Here is a 22,366-nt window from a genome sequence, read left to right as displayed (position 1 = left end):
CATTTGAACCAATTCAGTGATGCTTTGGGATGAGAAGTTTGTGTACAAAGAGGAGTAGTTTCATTGACAATTATATCATATTCTTAGCTTACGTAATGTTGATAGGTTATTGGTAAAATTAACTTTTCTTATGTTATTAAAGTCTTGATTTTTTTCTTCTAATATAAGTGATGAATTTACTTATATATTTGCTTTCTCTTTAGGTTATTTAAGACATATAGAGAATGAACTATTTGTAAAGAGTACTAGAAACAAATTTCAACTATACATTACATTATTTACAAAAATCTTGTCTTACAGAATAATTGAATGTAAAATGTATTATGTTTCCTTGAAAAAACTTATTTTAGAAAATCTAATATATTTTTCATTAAAAAAACTATACTTTATTAGAAAGTAATCACATCATTTTAAGAAGGGTTTGATTCTAACATTTATAAGTCTCATCTACTATTTTTATTTTTCTCTTAACAAATAAACAAATTATCAATTTTTTTATCTGCATTGAGCAGGTTTGCAACTAGTAAAAGGAAAAAGATACAAAGAGAATAAGATAAAAATAAACTTATCTTTGTTGCAAGTGTCCCATATTTCTCTATTAGCCAAAACAGTTATGAGGCTTGTGCAATAAGTCAAGCCTCGTGTCAATTGGCAACTATGAACAAATCTTAGCCCCCCTGTCACGTTTTATGATAACAAGTGGGAAAATACAATGAAGATAATAAACACCAAATTGCTTGTTGTGGGATAATAAGTGAAATAAGGGAGATGACAAGAGATTGGTGAGAGAAGGAGAGAAAGGGCACTTGGAGAGTGTTGCTGAGTGAAAATCACTTTGGTGTCACTTTAGAATATGCTAAATTAGAGAAAATGTGTGTTTAAGGCCCGGTTTGGTACATTACAACACGTATTTCCACCTGTTTTTTTACTCACATGTATTTCCACAAAATTTAAACAACGTTACTAGAAATCTCTTACCAAATGGACCCATCTCTCTCTAAGTGAAGTGGGTGTGTTGAGTTTTTTAGTTGACCAGATCATTCTCCAAGCAGGATGTGTTTCCTTTCTCCCCCTCTTTGCTTTGCCCTATGCCCTTTTATGTCCCAAAATTCAAAGAAGGTAACTTGTGAGAATGATTGGCTTGTGAGAGACGATTTTTAGGTGTTGTGCAGTGGGTTGCAGTTAATTTTAAGGTTCTTTTGTAGGTGGTAGCCGTAGCTGGTAGTAGTAGCTTTTTGATAGATTCAACAGATTTATTTGTCCTATAGAAATTGAGGTAATCTAGTTGACCTGATTTGTTTTGGTTTGTCTATAAAGGGAATGATGCCTACTGGACTTGCTAAATGTGCGTGGTCACAAAAAAAGCAACAGTTGAGAATTGAGATCAAGTTGGCATTTTTTTCTTGGTGAAATTAGCAATGGCCAAAAAAACACAACTTATTCAATAGATATAATGTCATATGACTTATGAGGGAGTTTCATGTGTGTTTTTAGGCCCATGTACACTGTGTTTTGCATGGGCTCATTCAGCAAAAAAAAAAGTTAGTGTTTTGGATGGGCTCATAGGTTTGTACAAGTTCCCCCCCAAAAGAAAAAAGTTCCCAACCCCATTTGCAGGATGTTCAAAAACTTGATAAGTGAGGAAAAAAGAAAAAAAATATTCAACAGGTGATGAGAGTTTTCGTGTAACTCCAAATTTTACTTTTCATTTATTGTTGCCTCATTTATTTTCCTTTAATATTGATATTTTGTGATATAAAAGTCATTAATTTTAGGTGCATTTAAGTCTTAAGGTTATAAAAATATATAAGTAAATCTTTTTAACAAAATATTTTGTTTTCCAAAAATAAAGTCATATACATCTATTTTAAGAGAATTAAAAATATCAAAATACAACAATACATTTAGCTTGATTGTCTTCAAATTTTTTTTTGAGAGAATTAAAAATTCCAAGCATATTTGCAAGGCTACTCATGATAGAAATTTTCATATGAGACCTTTCTCACTTGAGTAATTCTTAGGTACTCTTGGAGCATGGAGAATGATGCTTCCTCCTCTCACTGACATATGAGCCTCACAAAAGACCATCCATACCCATGAGAGAAATTATTAGGTCAACATAGAGGACTGTTGAGGTGGTCTTCTCAATTAATAAAATCACGTCACTTATGCAAATGTGTGAGTTAACTTCCTAATTAGCAAAAAAAAAAAAAAAAAAAATTCATCAAAGTGATGTCACATTTACATGAATAACAATGTTTTATTAGTTAGGAAGACCAGTGAAGACCATCTCTAGTCTCTACAGTCCTCCAATGGAGCTAATAATTTTTGGACAAAGTTTAGCTACAATATTGGTTGTAACCTTAGACTATAAACTCACTCAATAAAATAAATATTATTGCATATTTTGAAAATCTAACCGTTGAATTACATGTTCTTTATGCTCTTAATACACATGTCAATTTTTGTGTCAATCGAATATTATTTACTATATAATCTATAATCTTATATTTCATGCATAATTTTAAATTACAAAAACTTACAATTTAAAAATTTATTGATGACATAGCTATTAATCTTTAATTTTCTTGAAATTTTGCAAACATGGAAGATATAAAAAGAAAATATAATCCAATGGTGAATTTGTCAAAATTCATCTCCAATAAAAAGATATTGAGTGAGTTTGTCGTCTAAAACTACAATTAATTTTGTAGCTAAATTTTATCCATAATTTTTTCTGCTCATGGAGCTAAGGGAAGATTACCGAAATGCCCTTTTATATAGTATTTGCTTATTTATTTTATTTAATCCAAAATCTAAGGGTCTTGCACGTGGTAAGCAGAATATTTCGTTTTAAATTAGATTGTCCAAACTTTCCAAAGTCTAATATAACGGAAGCATTCGACTCCATAGAGTCTCTGCTTCCGAACCCAAAAAAAGAAAAAGAAAAAAAGAAAAAAGCAATGGCGGCAGCGATCCGGTGGTGCGCGGTGGTTTCAGCCGTGATTCTGTTTTCTCTTCTCATTTCTCCATCGACTGCGATCTACTGCGACGAAGACGATTGCTATGATCTCCTCGGGTCAGAGCTCCAACTGCAAAAATTCTCCTCTCTGTTTCCCAATTTACCCCTCCCATTTTCTCGATTTTACTTCCTTACTAACCTAATCTTCGCCTGTATGTAGGGTTACGCAGAGTGCTAATGCTTCGGAAATCAAGAAAGCTTACTATAAGCTATCACTCAAACAGTGAGTTTCCATTAATTTCATTCTGTAAAATTTTAATTTTTGTTAAAAAAAATTTATATATTTTTGTGGTTTAAAATTCAGTCACCCGGATAAGAACCCCGATCCGGAATCGAAGAAGCTGTTTGTGAAAATTGCCAATGCATATGAGGTAATTTTGGATCTTGGATGATTTGTTGATTGCTCTTTGAATTTGTAATCTAGATTGTAAATGCTGAAACTTGTTTTTTTTGATTCACTGTTGTAGATTTTGAAGGACGAGGATACGCGAGCCCAATACGATTATGCAATTGAACATCCTGAGGAGGTAATACATAAAAAAAAAAAAAAAAAATTGGAAATTTACTTAGTTTTGTAATGCTGAAATAGACCATAATGTTGTTAGCATTTGGTATACAATAAAAGTGGTATCCATGGCGAGGTTGTGTTAGTGAAAGCGATGTTGCGTTAATCACAACTTGTCTCCTTAGGAAGTTGTGAAATTCGCCTTAGGAATGAATTGGGTGCGAGGTTGTTTTGTGAATCGGGATGTAGAATTGCATGCTTGGTTCTTATGAATGATAACTCTGGAAGATCAGTAGAATTAGGTGCATTGGTGCAGATCGCATTGTCTTAGTAAGCAACTTAGCGATAGAATTGCATGTTTTGGTAGGCATTGTTGTTGAATACTTGGGAACAACTGTGTGCTAGGCAGGGGCGGAACTAGAATTTTATGAATTGGGGACCAAAATTATAACAAATATAAAATTGAACCAATTTAATAGTGTCATACAAAAAATATGAAGAATTTGGAGGGCTAACCATATTTCTTTTGAAAAGTTTATGTAAATTTAGGGGTAAAAAGCTAAAATTTGAGAAGTTTGGGGGGGCTCAACCATACATCTTTTGAAAATTATAGGAAAATTTAGTGGTAATTTTCTAGTATTGGAACCCATTTATAAGTGGTTCTGCTCCAGGTGCTAGGTCATTTTGTGAATTGGATTGTGAACGGAGCTATGAATAATAAAGCCTGAGAAATCAATTGAATTATTCCTGCAACATTGGGGATAGGTCGTATATAGACTTTCAGCATAGGGGTTGATTTACTTAGTCATATATGTAGTCCGTAGCTTAGTGTGATCATACTCTGTCCATGGAGGTCAATGGTACTTAAGGTATAATCTTATAAATGGCTGCTAGATGAGCCTTAAAAATTGCTGAAGTGTAAGGGAGTTGGCATACTTAATTTAGCATTAGAACTTCTCCCTAATTAACATGTCTCTCTTTCTCTATGAGTTAATTGAAAATCTGTGTGATGCAATGGTCGTCTTAAAATTAGTCAAGGAACTGACACAATGTGTTGTCTGTTGGCTTACAATTTTGTGTAGACTTTTGTAGTAAGTCACTTTGGTTTGTCAAAGACTATTTATGGTACAAATTGTTTTCTGGTTATCAAAGATGTCCACTGTATAAGCATCTATCTTCCTCTCAACTTGTAGTGTGCATGAACAGTTCGAGTTTCCCACAATTAGAATATTAGAATTATTGAAGTTTACATATTTATGTAAAAAACTATAACTGTCATCGTTTTTTATTTTCAGGTATTTTACAATACAGCTCGTTACTATCAGGCATACTATGGTCACAAAACAGTGAGTACTTTCTTTATTTATTCTTTTGGTATCTGAGTGTTCTGCCTGGTTTAAGAGAGATTAAGGTTTACAATTCATTCAAATTATCCTCAAATTGGTTTATGCATCCACTTGCTAGGATACTCGTGCTGTCCTTATTGGCCTTCTTCTAGTTCTCTCAGCATTTCAGTATCTCAACCAGTGGACAAGGTATAATCAGGTACTGTGATATATCAAGTATTAAAAAAAGAAAGTATTGAAACATTATATCATATGCATCTTAATGTGAGATTGTTTGATGGGTTTGATGAATGTTGATAGGCTAGTATTGCTAACAAAACTTGAACTAATCTGAAGTTAATACATCATTACATTGTAATACAAGGATGATGTTATTTGTCTAGAGTTCTACAAAAGCTTTTTTTCTTGTCTGTACTGAACTATACTGCTAGCAGTGGTGATGGTCACCATTTGGACTAGAATCTTTTTATTTTATTTTATTTATTTATTTATTTATTTATTTTAAGCCTGTAGAATAAGAACATTTCCTATACTGCAGGATATTTGCTTGGATTTCTCCAATGTTTTTTCATATTTAATAATATCTCATAGAAAAGGCTCAGAGTAGTCCTCTGATATTCTAGTACATAACTCTTCTAGTTCTTGTTCTAGGCTATTGAAATGGTCAAGAAGACGCCTGCTTACAAAAATAAATTACGAGCCTTGGAACTTGAACGCAGTGGAGGAACAACAAATAAGAAGAAGAGTAACAAGCAGATGAGCAAGTATGAACTATTTTAAAAGCTTTTTGTCTGTCATATATGATTCCATAGATGTCATTTTCTTGTATTGACAATTGTCCATCAATGTGGACACTTTATCCTTTCAAACTCTCCCACGCTCCTTTTTTAGAATTACTTTTTTGGCTAATCCCTATTATTGGGCTTTCCATTCTATAATTTTCAAACTATGGTTAAAACAAGGTGAGTTTTGTTCTTATAGCAGGAAATTGGAAGAAGATTTCAGTAAAGAACTTGATCTGCAGATAAAAGGAGCTGAAATGCCCTCGGTCTGGGAGCTTGTTGGTGTCCGTTTTGTACTTCTACCTTACACTATTGGAAAGGTTGTGCCAATGTTGTCATTCAAAAATATCAGCAACTCTGATTGTGTATTATTCAAGCATAATGATGATGGCTATATTTTCTTGTTGATCTATTTCTCTGGTGGTGTTTCTGCAATTAGTATTTGACTTGATGCTGATCTTAGCCTAAGAGTTACGGAACATGAATACTGATGACTACTTTTTTTTTTATTATCCAATCCAGCTATTATTATGGTCAGGTTGTTGGTTCTGGAGATACAAGGTGAAGAAAGCTCCATATTCTTGGGAAGATGCCTCCTACTTGACACAAAGATCCCTTGGAGCTTCTCTTGATGCGTGGAAAACTGTTGGTAAGTTGAATTTAATTCATTTAACCTTATAATGGATCAGGTGAATATTGTTGGGTTAGATGGTGGAGCTTGATTTTTAGATCATATAATGCATTACATTCTTTGCTGGGCATAGGACTAAAAACTCAATTACAAGATCTCATGGTTATATCATACAATTAGATGAATTTATCAAACTTCTATACCACAATTAGATGAATTTATCAAACTTCTATACCATCTATCATTTGTTTTCCTTTGACCATACACACTGAGCTTTTGGCCACACAGCTTTTGGAAGGTTGCTAAACTAATCAAAACCTTTGCATTCTATTTATGGAAATGGTTAAGAGTTGGAATTTCCAGACTTCATGCATGCTAAAACTCCTGCACTTGTGTGGTCTAGAGGTTCCTCATAAGTTAAAAAAGAGTATTATTATTATCATTATTTGATCTTGTTAAAAGTGTATTACTAATTAATACTTGGTGTATTTATTAGATGATGCCACAAAGGAAGATCTTGTTCATAGACGTTTATGGGAGAAGCCCAACTTGGAGAGCTACATGTCTGAGATGCGGAAAGAATCAAAGCGCAGACGATGAAAGATTTTGAGGCCTTATATAATACTCATGACACAATTTTGATAGAAGTAAAACCTATACAAAATCATCCACAACTGTACTAAGATATGAGAACCGTGGGTTGGTTTATAGGAAAATGGCAAGAGTAGGATCATTGTTGCAAACCACCAAATTAGCAACGTGTGTATGCCTTGAAATACGAAGTCTAGACTCTAGAGGTGAGCTTATATGATTGGTTTGTGGGTCAATACTATAGGCCTTGAAGTAGAGTTTTTCAGACTGGTCTTATCTCGGAGGCCTTAGGGATTTTTTTGGTTTTTGTTGTTGTTTTTGTTTTTTATATCTATGACCCCCCAAACTAATAATTTCTCAAGTAATTTTAGAAGGAAGAGAGGAGACCCATAAGCAGTTTGTAGAACTCGAAAACCATTTATTTATTTTGACAGGAACGTCTAAATTTATTGTACTGGCTAAAATAAAGCGACATTGTATTGATCTCAAAATTGGCATTCTGCATTCCGGATTTCCTTCCAGCTTTTATTATGGTGGTGCCTTATTCTATTTTTGGATATATTGATAATTGGGGTGGGGAAATTTGAACCTGGATTTTGTTACACCTTTTAACCGCACTTGTGTTGTATCTCAATTTTGGGTTGGGAAGATTTAAACTGGGATTTCGTTACCTTTTAAGGTTTTAACTACACTTTTGTTGTATCTCAATTTTGGTTTATCAGGGAGCCATCAATCCTACTGCGCGATAAATTAAGTGAGAAAGCAATTGATCTGAACAAATTCTTAGAAAAAAAATTTCTACTGTTGGTTTGTGAAGAAAAAGAGGGTCTAATTTATATTAACTTGCATTTTTAATCGTACCAAACATATAAAAAATGCGAGGATGAGATTGGAAATTGGCAATACGTTGTACGTATTGATAACACAATACACAACCAAAAGTTGTCGTGGCAAGAGACGGTTTTAGTGAAGTGTTCAAAAATCTAAGCATAAGCACTTGCCTTTCTTTGGGCTTTACAACTTATTGTTAGGGAGAATTGGATTAATGCTGTCATAGAAGGTGATGTTAAAGTCTGGATTGACAGTGGTGAACTAGTCCATTGTTTATTAGTACTATTATTTGTAATTTTCTTGAATTAAGCAAATTTTTTTCCGAGGCAAGTTTAGTTGGATTAGAAAAAATCTTAATTTTGAAGCCCACACTCTTGTTAAACTTGCTGTTAGGCTTAAAAGCCATTTTTGCTGTTATAAAATTGGTGGTTATCAAAAATAAAAATAAAATAAAATAAGGAAAAAGAAAAAGAGAAGAAAAGAAATCATGAAAACGGTGCGTATAGTGGAGTAAGTCTTATTATGTGCAGAGTCATCTGCTCCTTCCTGGATTCTTGAAATTCTCTACTCAGTCTAACACTTTTCCAATTTCCAAAACCCTTTCTTGTTCCATTGTCTTTGCTCGCTCTCATGTAACCAAATCATCATCATCATCATCATCATCGTCGTCATCAATGCCTCAATCTCAGGTCCTTCTCTTTTCTTCTTTCAATTTCAACAACTAATACCATATTATCTATCTATCTATCTATCTCATTCAACATTTCCTTTTTATTTATATTCTTGTTTTATAGATTGGATATTTGGTTCCGCTAACTCAAAATCTAGACCAAGAAGACACTTCAATCCCAAAGCTCTCTCTCTCCAAAGGCCCAAATGTCATTGGCCGCCACAATGTTCCCATTTCAGACAAGAGGCTCAGCCGCAAGCACCTCACTGTAACCGTTTCCACCACCGCTTCTGCCAATTTGTTTGTGGTAACTAACTAACTAACTAATTAACTAACTTGCTAACTAACTAACTAACTAACCCCTAAAAACCCATCTCCAAAAACTTATGATTCATGCATTGTGTGGGTTTATTTTGTAGGAGGGTTCGAATCCCATTGTGGTTAATTCTGGGAATAAGAGAAAGAAGCTGTATTCTCAAGAAAGCACTACCATTGTTGATGGTGATGTTGTGGAGCTTATTCCTGGGCATCATTTTTTCAAGTATGTGACATGGGCTGGTGACAAAGGAGAGGAACCAAGTTTAAAGAGGTCGCGTCAAACATTTGACAATGTAGCTTTGACAACAAAGTCACAGGTGGGTGTCGTTAAATTTGTTTTTTCTGTTTAAAAATTTTGTCTTTAAAATAGAAAGAGGAAAAAAAATGAAATGATATAGAGAGAGCTGAAGCAAGAGAATTAGTCTACCATGGAAAGCCCAATACTATGTTGAATTGTGTGTTACAATGAACCCAATGATGGATATGTCATTTGAATAGGAATACAATAGGCTTAGTATTCCAAATGATATAATGCCAGATACTCTAGAATCTAAAGGTTTTTGATTAAGTAGGGCCAAATTGAGTACATAAAATGTTAGTTTAGTAACAGTAAAAACAAAGATGAAGGGGCTATAAAACTCAATGGACAAGAGGTACCAAAGAGCGAAAGCTTTCGATATCTTGAATCAATAATTCATAAAGATGGGGAGATTAAATAGGATTTGAATCATAAAATGAGAGAATGATGGATGAAGTTGAGAAGTGTATCAGGAGTATTGTGTTAACTTATAATACCTATTAATTTAAAGGGAAAATTTTATAATATTGTTATTAGACCAACTATGCTCTATGTTAGTGAATGTTGGACCGTTAAGAATTAACATATTCATAAAATGAGTGTAGATTAAATGAGAATGTTGAGATGAATAAGTGGAAATATACAAAAAGATAAGTTTAAAAATGAGGAAATTCCCTTAAAGATAGGGGTGGCCCCCATTGATGAAAAGATGAGGAGAGTCACTTGAGATGGTTTCTTCATGTTCAATGGAGAGCAATTAATGAACTAGTGTGAAGAAATGAGTTGCTTCAAGTTGAGGGAACGAAAAAAAAGAAAAAAAAGGAAGAGGAAGACCACAAATAACAGTAGTAAAAGTAATAAAAATAGACATGTCAATTAAGGAAGTAACAAAGAGTATGATTTGGATAGAATAAAATGATGGAAAAGAATACATATGGCCGATCTTGACTAATATGTTGAGTATCTATAGCCAACCCCAAAAATTTTGGGACAAAGAATTAGTTGTTAATATACAATAGGCTTAGTATGGTAATCCTAAAACCATTGTAGCCCATGGTTTTACAAAACTACAGTAAATCATGGTCTACATTATTTATGGTAATAGCCTGACATATATTGATATTCTAACATTTGTTTTGTTTGATACATGCATTTAGTTCATGCTTTGGTATTCATTTGCTTTGTATGTTAAGAAAAAAATGGTTAACAGGTTGAACTCTGTTATGGGAAAGTTCTTGCTTCATTTTACTGTTTAATCTGATTTGTATAGGATGAGGTGAAAAAGAAAAGCTTAGGACAAGGGAGTGGCGTGGAGGTTGAAAATTATGGGAAGTACAATTCTAAGGGAGAGAGTAGGGAGGAGGCTATCCGTAATTTTCGTGTTTCTAATGACAAGTTACCTTGGACATTTCGACTTTTGCGAGTGAGAGAGCTGCCAGCTTGGTCAAATACCTCTTGTGTTTCTATTGGGGATGTGATTCAGGTATTAGCACAGTAAATTTTAATGATGCATTCTTGCCCTGATTTATTCTGTAAACTTTATTATGTTTAATGTTATTATTGTCTTTTGAGATTGATGTTACTCACTTACTTGTAACACTTTAAAAGACATAATAGATTGTCTATAAGATTGGGATATTCATTATATGGAGTGTAGGAGAAATGGAGCTATGGACTAGCTGATTGTTAAATTGCTTATTTTTCTTTGTTTTAATCATTTAATTGCTTGTATTTTTGGTAGGGGGATGTTCTCGTTGCAATCGTTTCAAATTATATGGTAGACATTGATTGGTTGTTACCAGGTGAGTTCTATTCACTTTGGTTCTCACCCTTGGTTTAGTTCCAACTTCCTCTCTGTATGAGCTGGATGGGTTCAACATCTTTGACTAGCAAAAACCTGTTGAGAAGTAGGTATATAAATTCATATAAGTTGAATATGGAAATAATGAGTGCATTTTTATGTTCAAAGATTGCTGCAGTTACTTTCTCATGCTGTTTATGAATTTTTTATTAGTATTTGTTCTGCTTCTTTGGGTTTCTCACTGCTTGTTACATTGTCTTAATGGATGTATTGCCAATATTATGAATGATCTTTTCTTTTAAATCCTCGATTCTTTGAATTAATGTGATGCTTTAATTGCATTTTCGAATGTCATCCGTTCTTTGTGCAGTATTTTAAATCATTATGCCATTATGGGTATAGTTCCTTTTTTATCGTTGGCATGACCTATAGTCATCAGCTTGCGATTTGCTTGAAATTGATGCATTCTTAACTTTATATAGTGATGCCTTATTATTATTATTGGATTCCTTTTCTTGATGTAGCATGTCCAACACTTGCAAAAACCCCTCACGTGTTGGTTCTTCATGGGGAAGGTGATGGCACATTGGATCACATGAAGGTTTTCCTTTGTTCTATTAATGCCAATTTCTATTATACATTGAAGGTTTAATTTGGGGACATGGACAGTAATATTAGTAATTTTGACTGTTGTTTAGAGAAAGAAGCCGGCAAATTGGATTCTGCATAAACCCCCCTTACCTATTTCATTTGGGACACACCATTCGAAGGCCATGCTTCTTGTATATCCTCGGGGAGTGAGGATTATTGTACATACAGCAAATTTAATATATGTAGATTGGAACAACAAAAGCCAAGGTTTGTGGATGCAAGATTTCCCCTGGAAAGTTCAAAATAGTCCAAGCAAAAGATGTGGATTTGAAAATGACTTGATTGATTATCTCAGTGCCTTGAAGGTAAAGATACATGAAGCATGTTATGTGGAAGATGTAGTCCTAATGGCTGTGTTTGCTTTCTTGATCAAATGTTGTAATATTTCTCCAGTTGTATTAGGTAATATTGCCCTGGAAGTGATGCCATGAACCCCTTTTTATATGCCTACATCATGGGCATTTTTTTTAATATATCTTAACTGTTTGAAGTGTTCAGCTTTCTTCTGATTGCTTGAACTTTCATTGATTTCTTGCTTTGGGGATTGTACTTGTTACTGATCTCAGCTTATGCACTTTCAAAAACTTGTTGCTTAGCTAAGCACTTTTACTTTTTTAATTTTATTTTTTTCCCCTACTAACCCATGGATTCGGAATGTAGGCTCACCTGTGAGAGATTGTGGATAAATGGAGCTTGATTGAGATTTTTGTTGCTTCAAATTTTATACCCTTTATATATGCCACTATTTAGATTAACCATAATAACCTTGCTTTTTTCTTTTGGTTGACTGTTTGTAGTGGCCTGAATTCTCTGTTAAATTACCAGCACTTGGAAACTTCAATATCAATCCAGCTTTCTTCAAGAAGTTTGATTATAGTGATGCAGCGGTATTATTTTTCTTTCCCTTAGTTTGACAGTTTTTTTCCTTTTCTTAAAAGGCATTCAATTCTGTTAGGAGGATATAATGTTAGAATAGTGTCTATATGTGTGTAGCATGCCATAAAATGGGGGACATATGAAACTACTTGAACAATTTTCAGGTCAGATTGATTGCTTCTGTCCCTGGATATCATACTGGTACCAATTTGAAGAAGTGGGGTCATATGAAGCTACGAACTGTTCTCCAGGAATGTACTTTTGATAACAATTTTAAAAATTCCCCACTGGCTTATCAGGTATAGTTGGAAATCTTTTTGACTGGTATGATGGTCAAATGGTAGTTGATGGTGGATGTAAATGCTAATTGCTTTCTGTTAGTAGGTGAAGAAATAAAATAATATATCATTCCTTTTATCTAAAAGTTTTCTTTCATTTGGTTTCTCTCTGTATTATGCTGTTCTATCTGGACCTGGTATTTTCATTCTATCCTCTTCTGCTGAACTTTTACGTGCATAATATTTGCAATGGATCTTTCAAAAATGTTATGGAGTAATAGTGGTGATTGGTTTCTGGAATGTATCTTTCACAATTGAAAAGCTTAGCATCATGAATGTCATCCATTTTTTGAGGAATTTTTCTGATTGTACTGTGTCACTGCAGTTCTCTTCCCTTGGTTCTTTGGATGAGAAGTGGCTGGCTGAGCTGACTTATTCAATGTCATCAGGCTTCTCAGAAGATAAAACACCTCTTGGTCTTGGACAACCACGTATTATATGGCCCACTGTGGAAGATGTCAGATGCTCTTTAGAGGTACTACTGAGTAGGTCTTTCTGGCAGATCTTTTGACCGTACCTTGAAATGCTTGCCAGATTATAGTTGTCTTCCTCAAACTTTACCAGGTTTTGGACATTGGCTATTGTTGATCATTTGATTGACTCGGCTTTTTAGGTAGCAGGTGTCATGCTTATAGCTAAAAGACTTGACACCTTTATGAAAATCAATTCTGAAATGTTAAAACAACTTCCTTAGTGGAGGTAAGGGTTGACCATAGATAAAAGTAACTGGTCATTAAAGTTTTAGTAAAATCTTATAAAACCATCCTAGGATGCTGACACAGAAATGTAAGTGAGGTGATGAACCCGTTTAAGCCAAAAAACTCTGAATTTTTTTTTTTTTTTTTAGTGATTCGTCTCCCTTTAGTAATATTGCAAGTTGTGTTATTTACCCAAAAACGACAGTGAATTGGTTTCAGACCACAGTTTAAAGATGTAGTAGCAAAGAAGCAACATGTCCTTGAAATGAAATATTAGCTAGAATGAGAATATTAAGATGGATAAATAGAAGAAAAGATATGATATGAAATGATGAAATTCATTTAAAGATGGGGTGACTCTTATTGATGAAAAGATGAGGAATAGTCGCTTGAGATGATTTGATCATGTGTAAAGAAGACCAATTAATGAACTCACAAAGACCGAGTCAAGTTGACTTGAGTTGACAATTTCATTTCAAGAAATAGCTGCCGAGTAGAAATGAAGCAGCCTCTAGTTTCTCATGTCAATTTGAGAGTATGCAATCCATATTAGATTATTCTATCTATCCACTGCTTACATTTTAATACTTTTGAGTGTGGTTTTATTTATTTATTTTGTTCTTTCCTTCTTTCCCAGGGTTATGCAGCTGGCAATGCCATTCCAAGTCCACTAAAGAACGTGGAGAAAGAATTCTTGAAGAAGTATTGGGCAAAGTGGAAGGCAAGCCACACTGGTCGCTGGTATGTATATCTCATCACTAGAGACAGTTCAGACCATCAAAATGCTAATTAAGGTTGTATTTTTTAATTGAAAGTGTAGTAGAATGAAACTTTTGTCAATTGCTGTACTAACTTGTATTCTGTTATTCATACACATTTACTAAAATGATAACAAAAAAACAAAATCATTTTTTCATTTTTGTTATCTTAGATATGTTCTATTATCTGGCACAACAACTCATAGTATTTAATGTTCCTACTTTGTATTAGAAAACATTAGCCCTCACTAATTTTTTTTTTCTTTGAAGTATTTTTAATGACTAACTTATAATCATTCTTTTCAATGTTCCAGTCGTGCAATGCCACATATAAAGACATTCACCCGGTATAATGGTCAGAAACTCGCGTAAGAGTTCATGTTATGCCTATTTTTGTGCCTGTTTTTATATTTGAGCATCAACTGTGAACCTATAGTTTTCTGCAACAGTTGGTTATTGTTGACTTCATCAAATCTTAGCAAAGCTGCCTGGGGAGCTCTCCAGAAAAATAATTCTCAGTTGATGATCCGTTCTTATGAGGCATGTATATCAATAATATCACTATCTGAAATATTAGTTTTGATCTACACATGTAAAGTTTATACTGAATATGAACAACTTCATTTTAAAACTCACCTGTCCCAATCTGTTTATCTTTGAATTAATGTTTATATTACAACTCATAATCCCACGGGATAGCACGATCGGCTAGAAAACACACCTCATGAAGTAGAAGTCACCAGTTCAAATCTTCCCTTCCCCCTTGGGCCAAAGCTTTTAAAAAATGTTTATATAACAAATCATTGAATCTTTTCCTACTCTTTGCTCCAACTGAAGGGTTGACATTGTAATTCTATGGTTTCCTGTGTGTGATACTTTCAGCTGGGAGTGCTATTTTTGCCATCTTCTTTTGAAAGATATGGTTCTGGATTTTCTTGTACAAGTAATGGGGATATAAAGGAGGTAATGGCTATATCCTGGCTTGTGAGTCTTTTAGTCATCTGAATATTTAAACATATCGTATTACATTTAGATGATTATTGAAAGAAGAAACATGGCCAAAAGAAAATTTCTGTGAGTTTCAGGATAAATGCAGATCATTAGAAAATTCTGAAGTACGGAGAACGAAACTAGTGACTCTGACTTGGCAAGGAAGCAGAAATTCAGACTCTTCATCTGATGTAATTCCATTACCTGTGCCTTACGAACTCCCTCCTCAACCATATACTTCTGAAGGTATGCTCTGCCCCTCAGCCATTGCTGTGCTTATGCGGGTCTCATCCAACTTTATTTCCTCTGCAGATGTACCCTGGTCTTGGGATCGGCGATATACCAAGAAAGATGTTTATGGTCAAGTTTGGCCACGACAAGTCCAGCTTTATACTTTCCAGGATTCCTGACATTCTTAATGTATATATACTAAAATTCCTTCATTACTGGGTGCTCTTATTTTTCTTCACATATTTTCTTTACTGTGAATATTAAATGTGGTCTAGCTGCATGCCTTTGCACTGTATTAGATGAATATTTTTGAATATTTTAAAAACATGATTTGATGCATAGATCCATATGAGCATATAAGAAAATGATTTGTGAGCTGCAAAACTTGGTCAGAGTTATTTTGAAAAATACAAGTGATCTCAACAGAATACACTTAGGTCTTGTCTAAGTTCTCAGTAAGGTGTGGTCAATGAAACGTGGATGCTTTATTGTAGAAAATGCAGAGGTCCTTATGTGTGGTTTAAAATTCCCAGGGTATTTCTATTATATGTCCGCTACTATCAGGAAAACTAATGTCAAATTGCCCGATACAATAGGATAGAAGTGGATTAAGTGACTAGTTGGTTTGTTGTGGTTGTATTACTGACAAAGAACCCACAATGATTGGCTTGGTTTGCCATATGAGCATGAACGAAAATTATGTTTGATTTGATGAGCTTTTCTAGTTAGGAAGGCTAGTTACTTGTTCCTCATATGGCTGATCAACCACACCCGCACTTCTCTGACTCGGAGCCACCCAATCTAAAATCTGCCGGCTCCGAAAGTTGTTTTGGTCAACAATGAGTTAAAATCAACAATACCCAATCATATCAGGTTGAATATGGACTTCTCCATATGGAAGTTCAACAAACTTAACCTGTCTAAAGAGCATTTCCCAATACCAGGCATTCCCCGTCATTGTCATGCCATCGTTCTTGTTTGGCTTGATCTTTGTATGAGCTTCAATAGAGATCTTGGGATCTCCATCATCTCATGGTGATACCACCCAAATCTCTAGCTCTCTCGTCAAGATGCCACCTAGATCAGTAGCATTTCAAGACGATCCATAGATTTTTGTATTGGACCATCAATTGCTATTGATCGAGGCGATCCATAGATTTCAGTATTGTACCATCGATTTAAGCTATTACCGGATTGGTTAATAACTTCCATATGACCATGGTCGATCACAGTCTATCCGTAGGTTGACACTAAACCTAATAAGCTTGATCGACCCTTGATCAACCCTAGTTATCTAATTATGCAAAAATTAATTGACGTCTTTGCAGCCTTGGAAGCATACCTTCATGCCCATGGTAGCGAATGTAGCCTTTGTATCCTCACTATTAGCTTCAAGCTCCCAATTCAAAATTAGTTTGATTAAGCTTTATGTTTTTGGGCATTTCGAAAACTTGTTTTTATAAGTGTGTTTTGCAATTGTAGCTTGAAGGGTGCAACCCAAAAATGCGTAAAATCAAATGGTGGGGTCATTAAGTGCGATTTTGAAAACTTACCAAGCACTAAAATATGCGTTTACAAAATGCTATTGTGTTTTTTATGCAAAAAATACAAAACCAAAGTGGCCACTCAATATATTATATATCTAGCACTGCATCAAGTTATCAATTTTTCTGATTCTAAAACAAAAATGAATGATAAAATTTTTTCTGAAACTCATAGGTCCCTAGAGACAATATCAGCATGTGCAATGCCTCCATTAGATGAGATGAATCAGCATGTGAATTAAATGAGAATCAGCATGCATCTCGGCTCTTAGTTAGAGACAATATCAGATACTATTACTGAAAGGGGAATCAAAACTAACTATCACGAAGATTTTACTGAAACAGAAAAAGAGAGAAAATCGAAGGAGAATTCTGTGCATTATTTCCTAAGAGAATAGTTACAAAGTACACAACAGAAATGAGGAGCTAAAAGCCTAAATCCACCTACAATCCCTATTTATACGAGCTAAAATCTTTTGTATATATATATAGCAAATTAACTACCTCAGCTATTTGCATGTAACAGAACCGTAACAGACTCCAATTACAACAAATTCCATTATCTACATTTACATTGCATTTTCACAAATCCACAAAACAAACCCACCTATACCTATCTTTATTTCATGATCTCTCTTTCTTTCTAGTCAAACAATGGATGTGAATTTTGAGCCCCAAAGAGGAAGATCATTCTCTATTGAAGTGGGTTTCTTTGATACTATCTTAGAGATCAAAGAAAAGGTCAAAAAATACCAAGGCATACCCGTGTCCAAACAAACCTTAATCTTCAATGGCAATGTCCTCAAAGACGACCTCAACGTTGAACACACCGAAATCCTCCAAAACTCGCACATTCAACTCATGATCGCCGCCTCGGAATCTGACAAATCTGCCGAGAACTCATCATCCCTCTCCAAGAAAATCCAGCTCAACGTGAAAATCCCCACGTACAAAATGCACGTTCCTCTAGAAATGGAGGTAACCGACACGGTTGGAAAGTTGAAGGAAAAGATTCAAGAAATGGAGGCTGTCCCAGTTAACCGTTTGATGATTCATTCGAGTGGTGCGGAGTTACAAGACCACAGGTCTTTATGTGAATGCGAGATTTCGGAGAATTCGGATATTGATGTCAGTTTTAGGCCTTCACCAACAGCAGCTTCACCGGCTGCAATGGCAGCATTGTCACCGTCGCCAGGGCCGGGGCCGGGGCCGGGGCTGGGGCCAACGACGTTGTTGGGGTCCAAGAAATTGAAGCTGCTGGTATTGCCGAAATGCGGGACGAAGAAGATTCCGGTGGAGATGAATGCATCGGATAATGTTGGGGAATTGAGGAAGGAGCTGCAGAAGTTGCAAGAGAAGCTACAGTTTAGTCTTCCACAAGAGGGTTATTTCTTCATTTACAAGCAGAATGTGATGGATGATGATAGGTCCTTTCGGTGGCACCATGTTGGGCAAGGTGACACAATAGAGGTCTTCAATGGGAGTGTCACTGGTGGTTCGTAAGTATGTTTTTTCTTGCTCTAATGCTGTGTGCTAGAATAATTTCTTGGGAATGTGATAGTTAGGAGATAGGGATTTTGATCTGTGTTGAAAGCACCGAAATACAAGTTGAGGTAGATAGTTCTTTACTTTTATCATGTCTATTTGTGATTTTGTTTGTTTCTTCAATTCTAAAATAGACTATTGAAAACACCGAAATACAAGTTGAGGTATATGGTTCTTTACGTTTATAATGTCTATTTTAATTTTTGTTGGTTGTCTATTGAAAACACCAAAATATAAGTTGAGTTACATAATTCTTTGCGTTTATAATGCCTATTTCCGTTTTTATTTGTTTCTTCAACTTTAGAACATATTATGTAGAAGATTTTGATTTGGTTTCAAGTATTTTTCCAAGACATTGTTCATTGACTCATTGCATTATTTGTGTACTTTTCATAATAACTGTGAGTAACCACTAAATATGCCATCCAATCATTTGTTATTAGTAAGACAATAAGTTTTGAGTACATTATTCCATGTAATCCATTTCTCTTCATATTATTTTCTTTTTCTATGAATCATTTGTCGCATATTCATTATCATATAAACAGTTAACAAAATCATTTGAATTTTTATTTTTATTTTTATTTTTTGCAAAAAAAGAAATTATTTGCAAATTATTTTGGTCAATGAAATACATAACTCAGATGCTTAAAATCATTTTGTTAAATATGTTATTCACATAAATGATGATGTGATATAAATGATAATGTGATACAAGAAATACTTCTTCCCATAAAAGAAGGAAATACTTCTATCACCACTTTTACCATTATAGTTGATTGATTTCAAATCAATTTTTAGTTGTGATTGCAATAAAAATACACAACAAGTTAATGAAGGAGATGAGCTTCATTCAATTAGCTAAAAAGAAAAGTATGTATTATCTCATGTATTTTATTCTAAGTTAAAATGAATTTATTTTCGTTTATTCAAACTATACTATACATAATTACATATTATATATGGAAATTAAATCTAATCATTGAAATTATATAGAAAAATACTAATAGATAAAAAAAAAAAAAAATGCAAGATTATAGTAAAAATATGAAATTTTTGATGCTTAGTATAAATATTAGAAAAACATGGAACTAGAAGTGTCCATTTGGTTAGAGCTTTTTAGGCCAAAATCACGTTGGTAATTTCAAATCGCTATTTTTAAGCATTTGATAAAATTTTGAAATTGTGCTTTTCAGTCTTAAGTGTATTTTTGCATTGTATCTCTTGAATAGCAATAAAAAATTCACTTTTTCAAAAAGCTCAAAATAAAAGAGTCGAACCAAACTCACCCAAAATGTTTCACTGTCTTCGTATTATGCCATTTCGGCCCCAATTCGAAACCCACAACAATTAGTTTTCATTGGAACGGGGGTGTGTGACCAAGGCAAGAGACAATAGGTTGGATACTTGGTATATTTTCCCAATTCAAGACACATATGTATTCATTTTTGTATAAGACCAATCCAAATCCAACCATTCAATTATTGTGTACAAGACTGTTAATCAATCAAGCCTAGAGTGGGAACCTTAAAAGTGTTATTTGTGCTAGGATTATCTTGACCCGTCAATATATCAGAATATAGAGAAGAAGATTGACAAGCATGAGGAGCAAGGAACAAATCACACCTTGATGGAAGCAAGACCAAGTGAATCTGCATAATTGAAAACAGAGGAAAACGGCTAGTAGTTTAAGGAGTAGAACTGCATGTAGTTTTGTATTTAATAGTTAGTGAGTTAGTTACTGTTCACACGTGTAAAGGTTGGGTGGTTATTTTTTCTTTGCTTTGTACAATATATAAGATGTACAGCTGTGTTTTCTAATAATAGATTAAGAAGTATTTTTCCCAATTCTCTAATATGGTATCAGAGCAAGTTCCCAAAATCTAGGGTTCATACTTTCTCTCAATTTTCTATGAGAAAATTACTTCCTTTCTCTAAGAAAATCCTTCATTGACAACAATGGCTTCCGCTGCAACTCAGAGTTCTACTGCATTAGAGAATGCTACATCTTCGTCTTCACAAGATTCACCAATGGACAATCCCTTGTTCTTGCATCATGTAGAGAGTCCGAGTACAGTTCTTGTTACATAGCCTTTGATTGGTAGAGAGAACTACTCAACATAGGCTCCAGCTGTGAGGAAAGCTTTACTCACCAAGAACAGATTGGGTTTCATTGATGGTTCTCTCACCTTATCATCTCCATTGGTATCTACTCCTTCAGTTGTTCAAGCTTGGATCAGATGTGACAATATGGTTGGAACTTGGTTAACCAATTCAGTGTCACCAAAACTTCAAGCAAGTATCATCTATGAAGACACGGCTTTGGAGATCTGGACTGATTTGAGGAATAGATTTGCTCAGAGTAATGGACCAAGAATCTACAATCTTCAAAAGAAAATTGTAGACCTACACCAAGGTGAAGTTTCTGTAACTGATTTCTTTACTCAATTAAAAGTGCTTTGGGACCAATTGCAAAGTTACAGTCCATTTCCTTCATGTACATGTGGAAAATGTGTATGCATTGTGAATAAGAAGCTTAGTGATCTCCAAGTCAGAGAGTCAGTGATGAAGTTTTTGATGGGATTAAATGACTCTTTTTCACAAGTAAGAAGTCAAGTCTTGCTCATGGATCCTTTTCCTTCTGTTAGCAAAGTTTATGCTTTGTTGATTCAAGAAGAAATGCAGAGATCAGTTATTAATCAATCTGGTGTAAAGGTTGATTCAACTGCTTTGGTTGCAAAGATGCAAAATTTTGATGCTAATTCTAGTGGTAAGGGCAAGCATAAACTTATTTGTACACATTGTGGTAAGATTGGCCATATAGTAGAGAAATGTTATAGATTACATGGCTTTCCACCTGGCTTTAAATTCAAGAACAAGCCTTCAATGGCTCATCAGGTCTCAGTCATTCAGCCACAAGAGTTGGTGTCTAGCCCAAGTCCCAACAATACAGCCTTTACTCCAGAGTAGTGTCAGCAGCTTCTCGCATTGATTAGTCCTTGTTCCCCTCTTGTCTCTACTGTTCAAGGCAAGAATGTTCAAGGCAAGGATGATTCTTTAACATGTGTACCATCTTCTTCTACTTCTGCAATGGCATGTATGGATTTTTCCCATTCTATTTTTTTGCAAAGGTTTTTAACAAAAGGGCTTATACTTCTGACACTTGGGTTATTGATACTGGAGCAACTGATCACATTGTTTGTTCAGTGAATCTTTTGTCTTCTATTACTGCTATTCCTCAGTCTGTAGTTGAATTGCCTAATGGTGAAACTACTTCTGTTACACATATTGGAACCATTACTCTATCATCTGCCCTTACTCTTCATAATGTCTTATGTGTGCCATCTTTCACCTTTAATCTTCTATCTGTTAGCACCATAACTAAGTCTCTACCTTGCTGCCTTATTTTTGCTTCATCTAGGACCTTACCTGCTGGAGAACAATTGGAGTGGGACAAGCAAATGATGGTTTATACCTGTTACAATCTGGTGGCATTCAATAGTATTCTTCAACCTCTCTTGATGATTTTTTAGCAAATCACAATCTGAGCACAGCGTTCAATTCTTTCTCAGCTACAACTTCTACCAGTACACTTTCCTTTCTTTGGCATAGCAGATTAGGGCATCCATCAGATTCTAGGTTGCAAGCTCTAGGTCATATTTTTCCTTTTCTAAAGAATTCTTGTAATAATACTTGTGGAGTTTGTCCTTTGGCTAAGCAAAAACGTTTGCCATTTCCTTTCAATAATAATCTCAGTACTTTTGCTTTTGATTTACTTCATATGGATGTTTGGGGTCCATACTCTACTCCTACCTTAGATGGTTACAAGTATTTCTTGACTATTGTTGATGATACAACTAGAGCTACCTAGATTTACTTAATGAAGTCTAAATCTGATGTGAGGTCTCTTAATGTTTCTTTTCATACCATGGTTCTTACT

The 22,366-nt window shown here is 34.5% G+C and overlaps 3 protein-coding genes across 3 annotated transcripts; all 3 read left to right on the top strand.

The window, feature by feature from the left end:
* Window positions 1-2,871: 2,871 nt before the first annotated feature.
* Window positions 2,872-7,392, top strand: LOC115989733 (chaperone protein dnaJ 50-like). The gene is made up of 10 exons (XM_031113566.1): window positions 2,872-3,079; window positions 3,183-3,245; window positions 3,327-3,393; window positions 3,490-3,549; window positions 4,823-4,873; window positions 4,992-5,072; window positions 5,525-5,637; window positions 5,858-5,975; window positions 6,178-6,304; window positions 6,783-7,392. Exons 1-10 carry the CDS (start codon window positions 2,964-2,966, stop codon window positions 6,884-6,886), a joined length of 900 nt encoding a protein of 299 aa, XP_030969426.1. The 5' UTR covers window positions 2,872-2,963; the 3' UTR covers window positions 6,887-7,392.
* An 824-nt stretch (window positions 7,393-8,216) lies between these two features.
* LOC115989732 (tyrosyl-DNA phosphodiesterase 1-like) lies at window positions 8,217-15,678 on the top strand. The gene is made up of 16 exons (XM_031113565.1): window positions 8,217-8,397; window positions 8,503-8,685; window positions 8,798-9,013; window positions 10,265-10,477; window positions 10,736-10,796; window positions 11,320-11,396; window positions 11,494-11,751; window positions 12,244-12,333; window positions 12,487-12,621; window positions 12,986-13,135; window positions 13,996-14,099; window positions 14,431-14,484; window positions 14,566-14,656; window positions 14,999-15,079; window positions 15,202-15,352; window positions 15,419-15,678. The coding sequence occupies exons 1-16, from the start codon at window positions 8,383-8,385 to the stop codon at window positions 15,514-15,516; spliced, it is 1,977 nt and encodes a 658-aa protein (XP_030969425.1). The 5' UTR covers window positions 8,217-8,382; the 3' UTR covers window positions 15,517-15,678.
* A 1,600-nt stretch (window positions 15,679-17,278) lies between these two features.
* Window positions 17,279-21,923, top strand: LOC115992811 (ubiquitin domain-containing protein 7SL RNA1-like). The gene is made up of 2 exons (XM_031117052.1): window positions 17,279-18,384; window positions 21,848-21,923. The coding sequence occupies exon 1, from the start codon at window positions 17,536-17,538 to the stop codon at window positions 18,382-18,384; it is 849 nt and encodes a 282-aa protein (XP_030972912.1). The 5' UTR covers window positions 17,279-17,535; the 3' UTR covers window positions 21,848-21,923.
* The last annotated feature ends 443 nt before the right edge of the window (window positions 21,924-22,366 follow it).

Source organism: Quercus lobata, chromosome 5, assembly GCF_001633185.2.
Source record: "Quercus lobata isolate SW786 chromosome 5, ValleyOak3.0 Primary Assembly, whole genome shotgun sequence".
Taxonomy (NCBI): Eukaryota; Viridiplantae; Streptophyta; class Magnoliopsida; order Fagales; family Fagaceae; genus Quercus; species Quercus lobata.
Note: the sequence above shows the minus strand (reverse complement) of the source record. Positions and strands in the feature narration are given on the sequence as shown.

Bases quoted from the DNA above. Each gene is read 5' to 3' on its own strand.
- LOC115992811 (XM_031117052.1), top strand. From the start codon at position 17,536: ATGGATGTGAATTTTGAGCCCCAAAGAGGAAGATCATTCTCTATTGAA.
- LOC115989733 (XM_031113566.1), top strand. From the start codon at position 2,964: ATGGCGGCAGCGATCCGGTGGTGCGCGGTGGTTTCAGCCGTGATTCTG. The intron at 5,976-6,177 runs GTTGTGCCAATG...TATCCAATCCAG, and splicing joins TACCTTACACTATTGGAAAG to CTATTATTATGGTCAGGTTG. The intron at 6,305-6,782 runs GTAAGTTGAATT...TGTATTTATTAG, and splicing joins TGATGCGTGGAAAACTGTTG to ATGATGCCACAAAGGAAGAT.
- LOC115989732 (XM_031113565.1), top strand. The intron at 11,752-12,243 runs GTAAAGATACAT...GACTGTTTGTAG, and splicing joins ATTATCTCAGTGCCTTGAAG to TGGCCTGAATTCTCTGTTAA. The intron at 12,334-12,486 runs GTATTATTTTTC...AACAATTTTCAG, and splicing joins TTGATTATAGTGATGCAGCG to GTCAGATTGATTGCTTCTGT.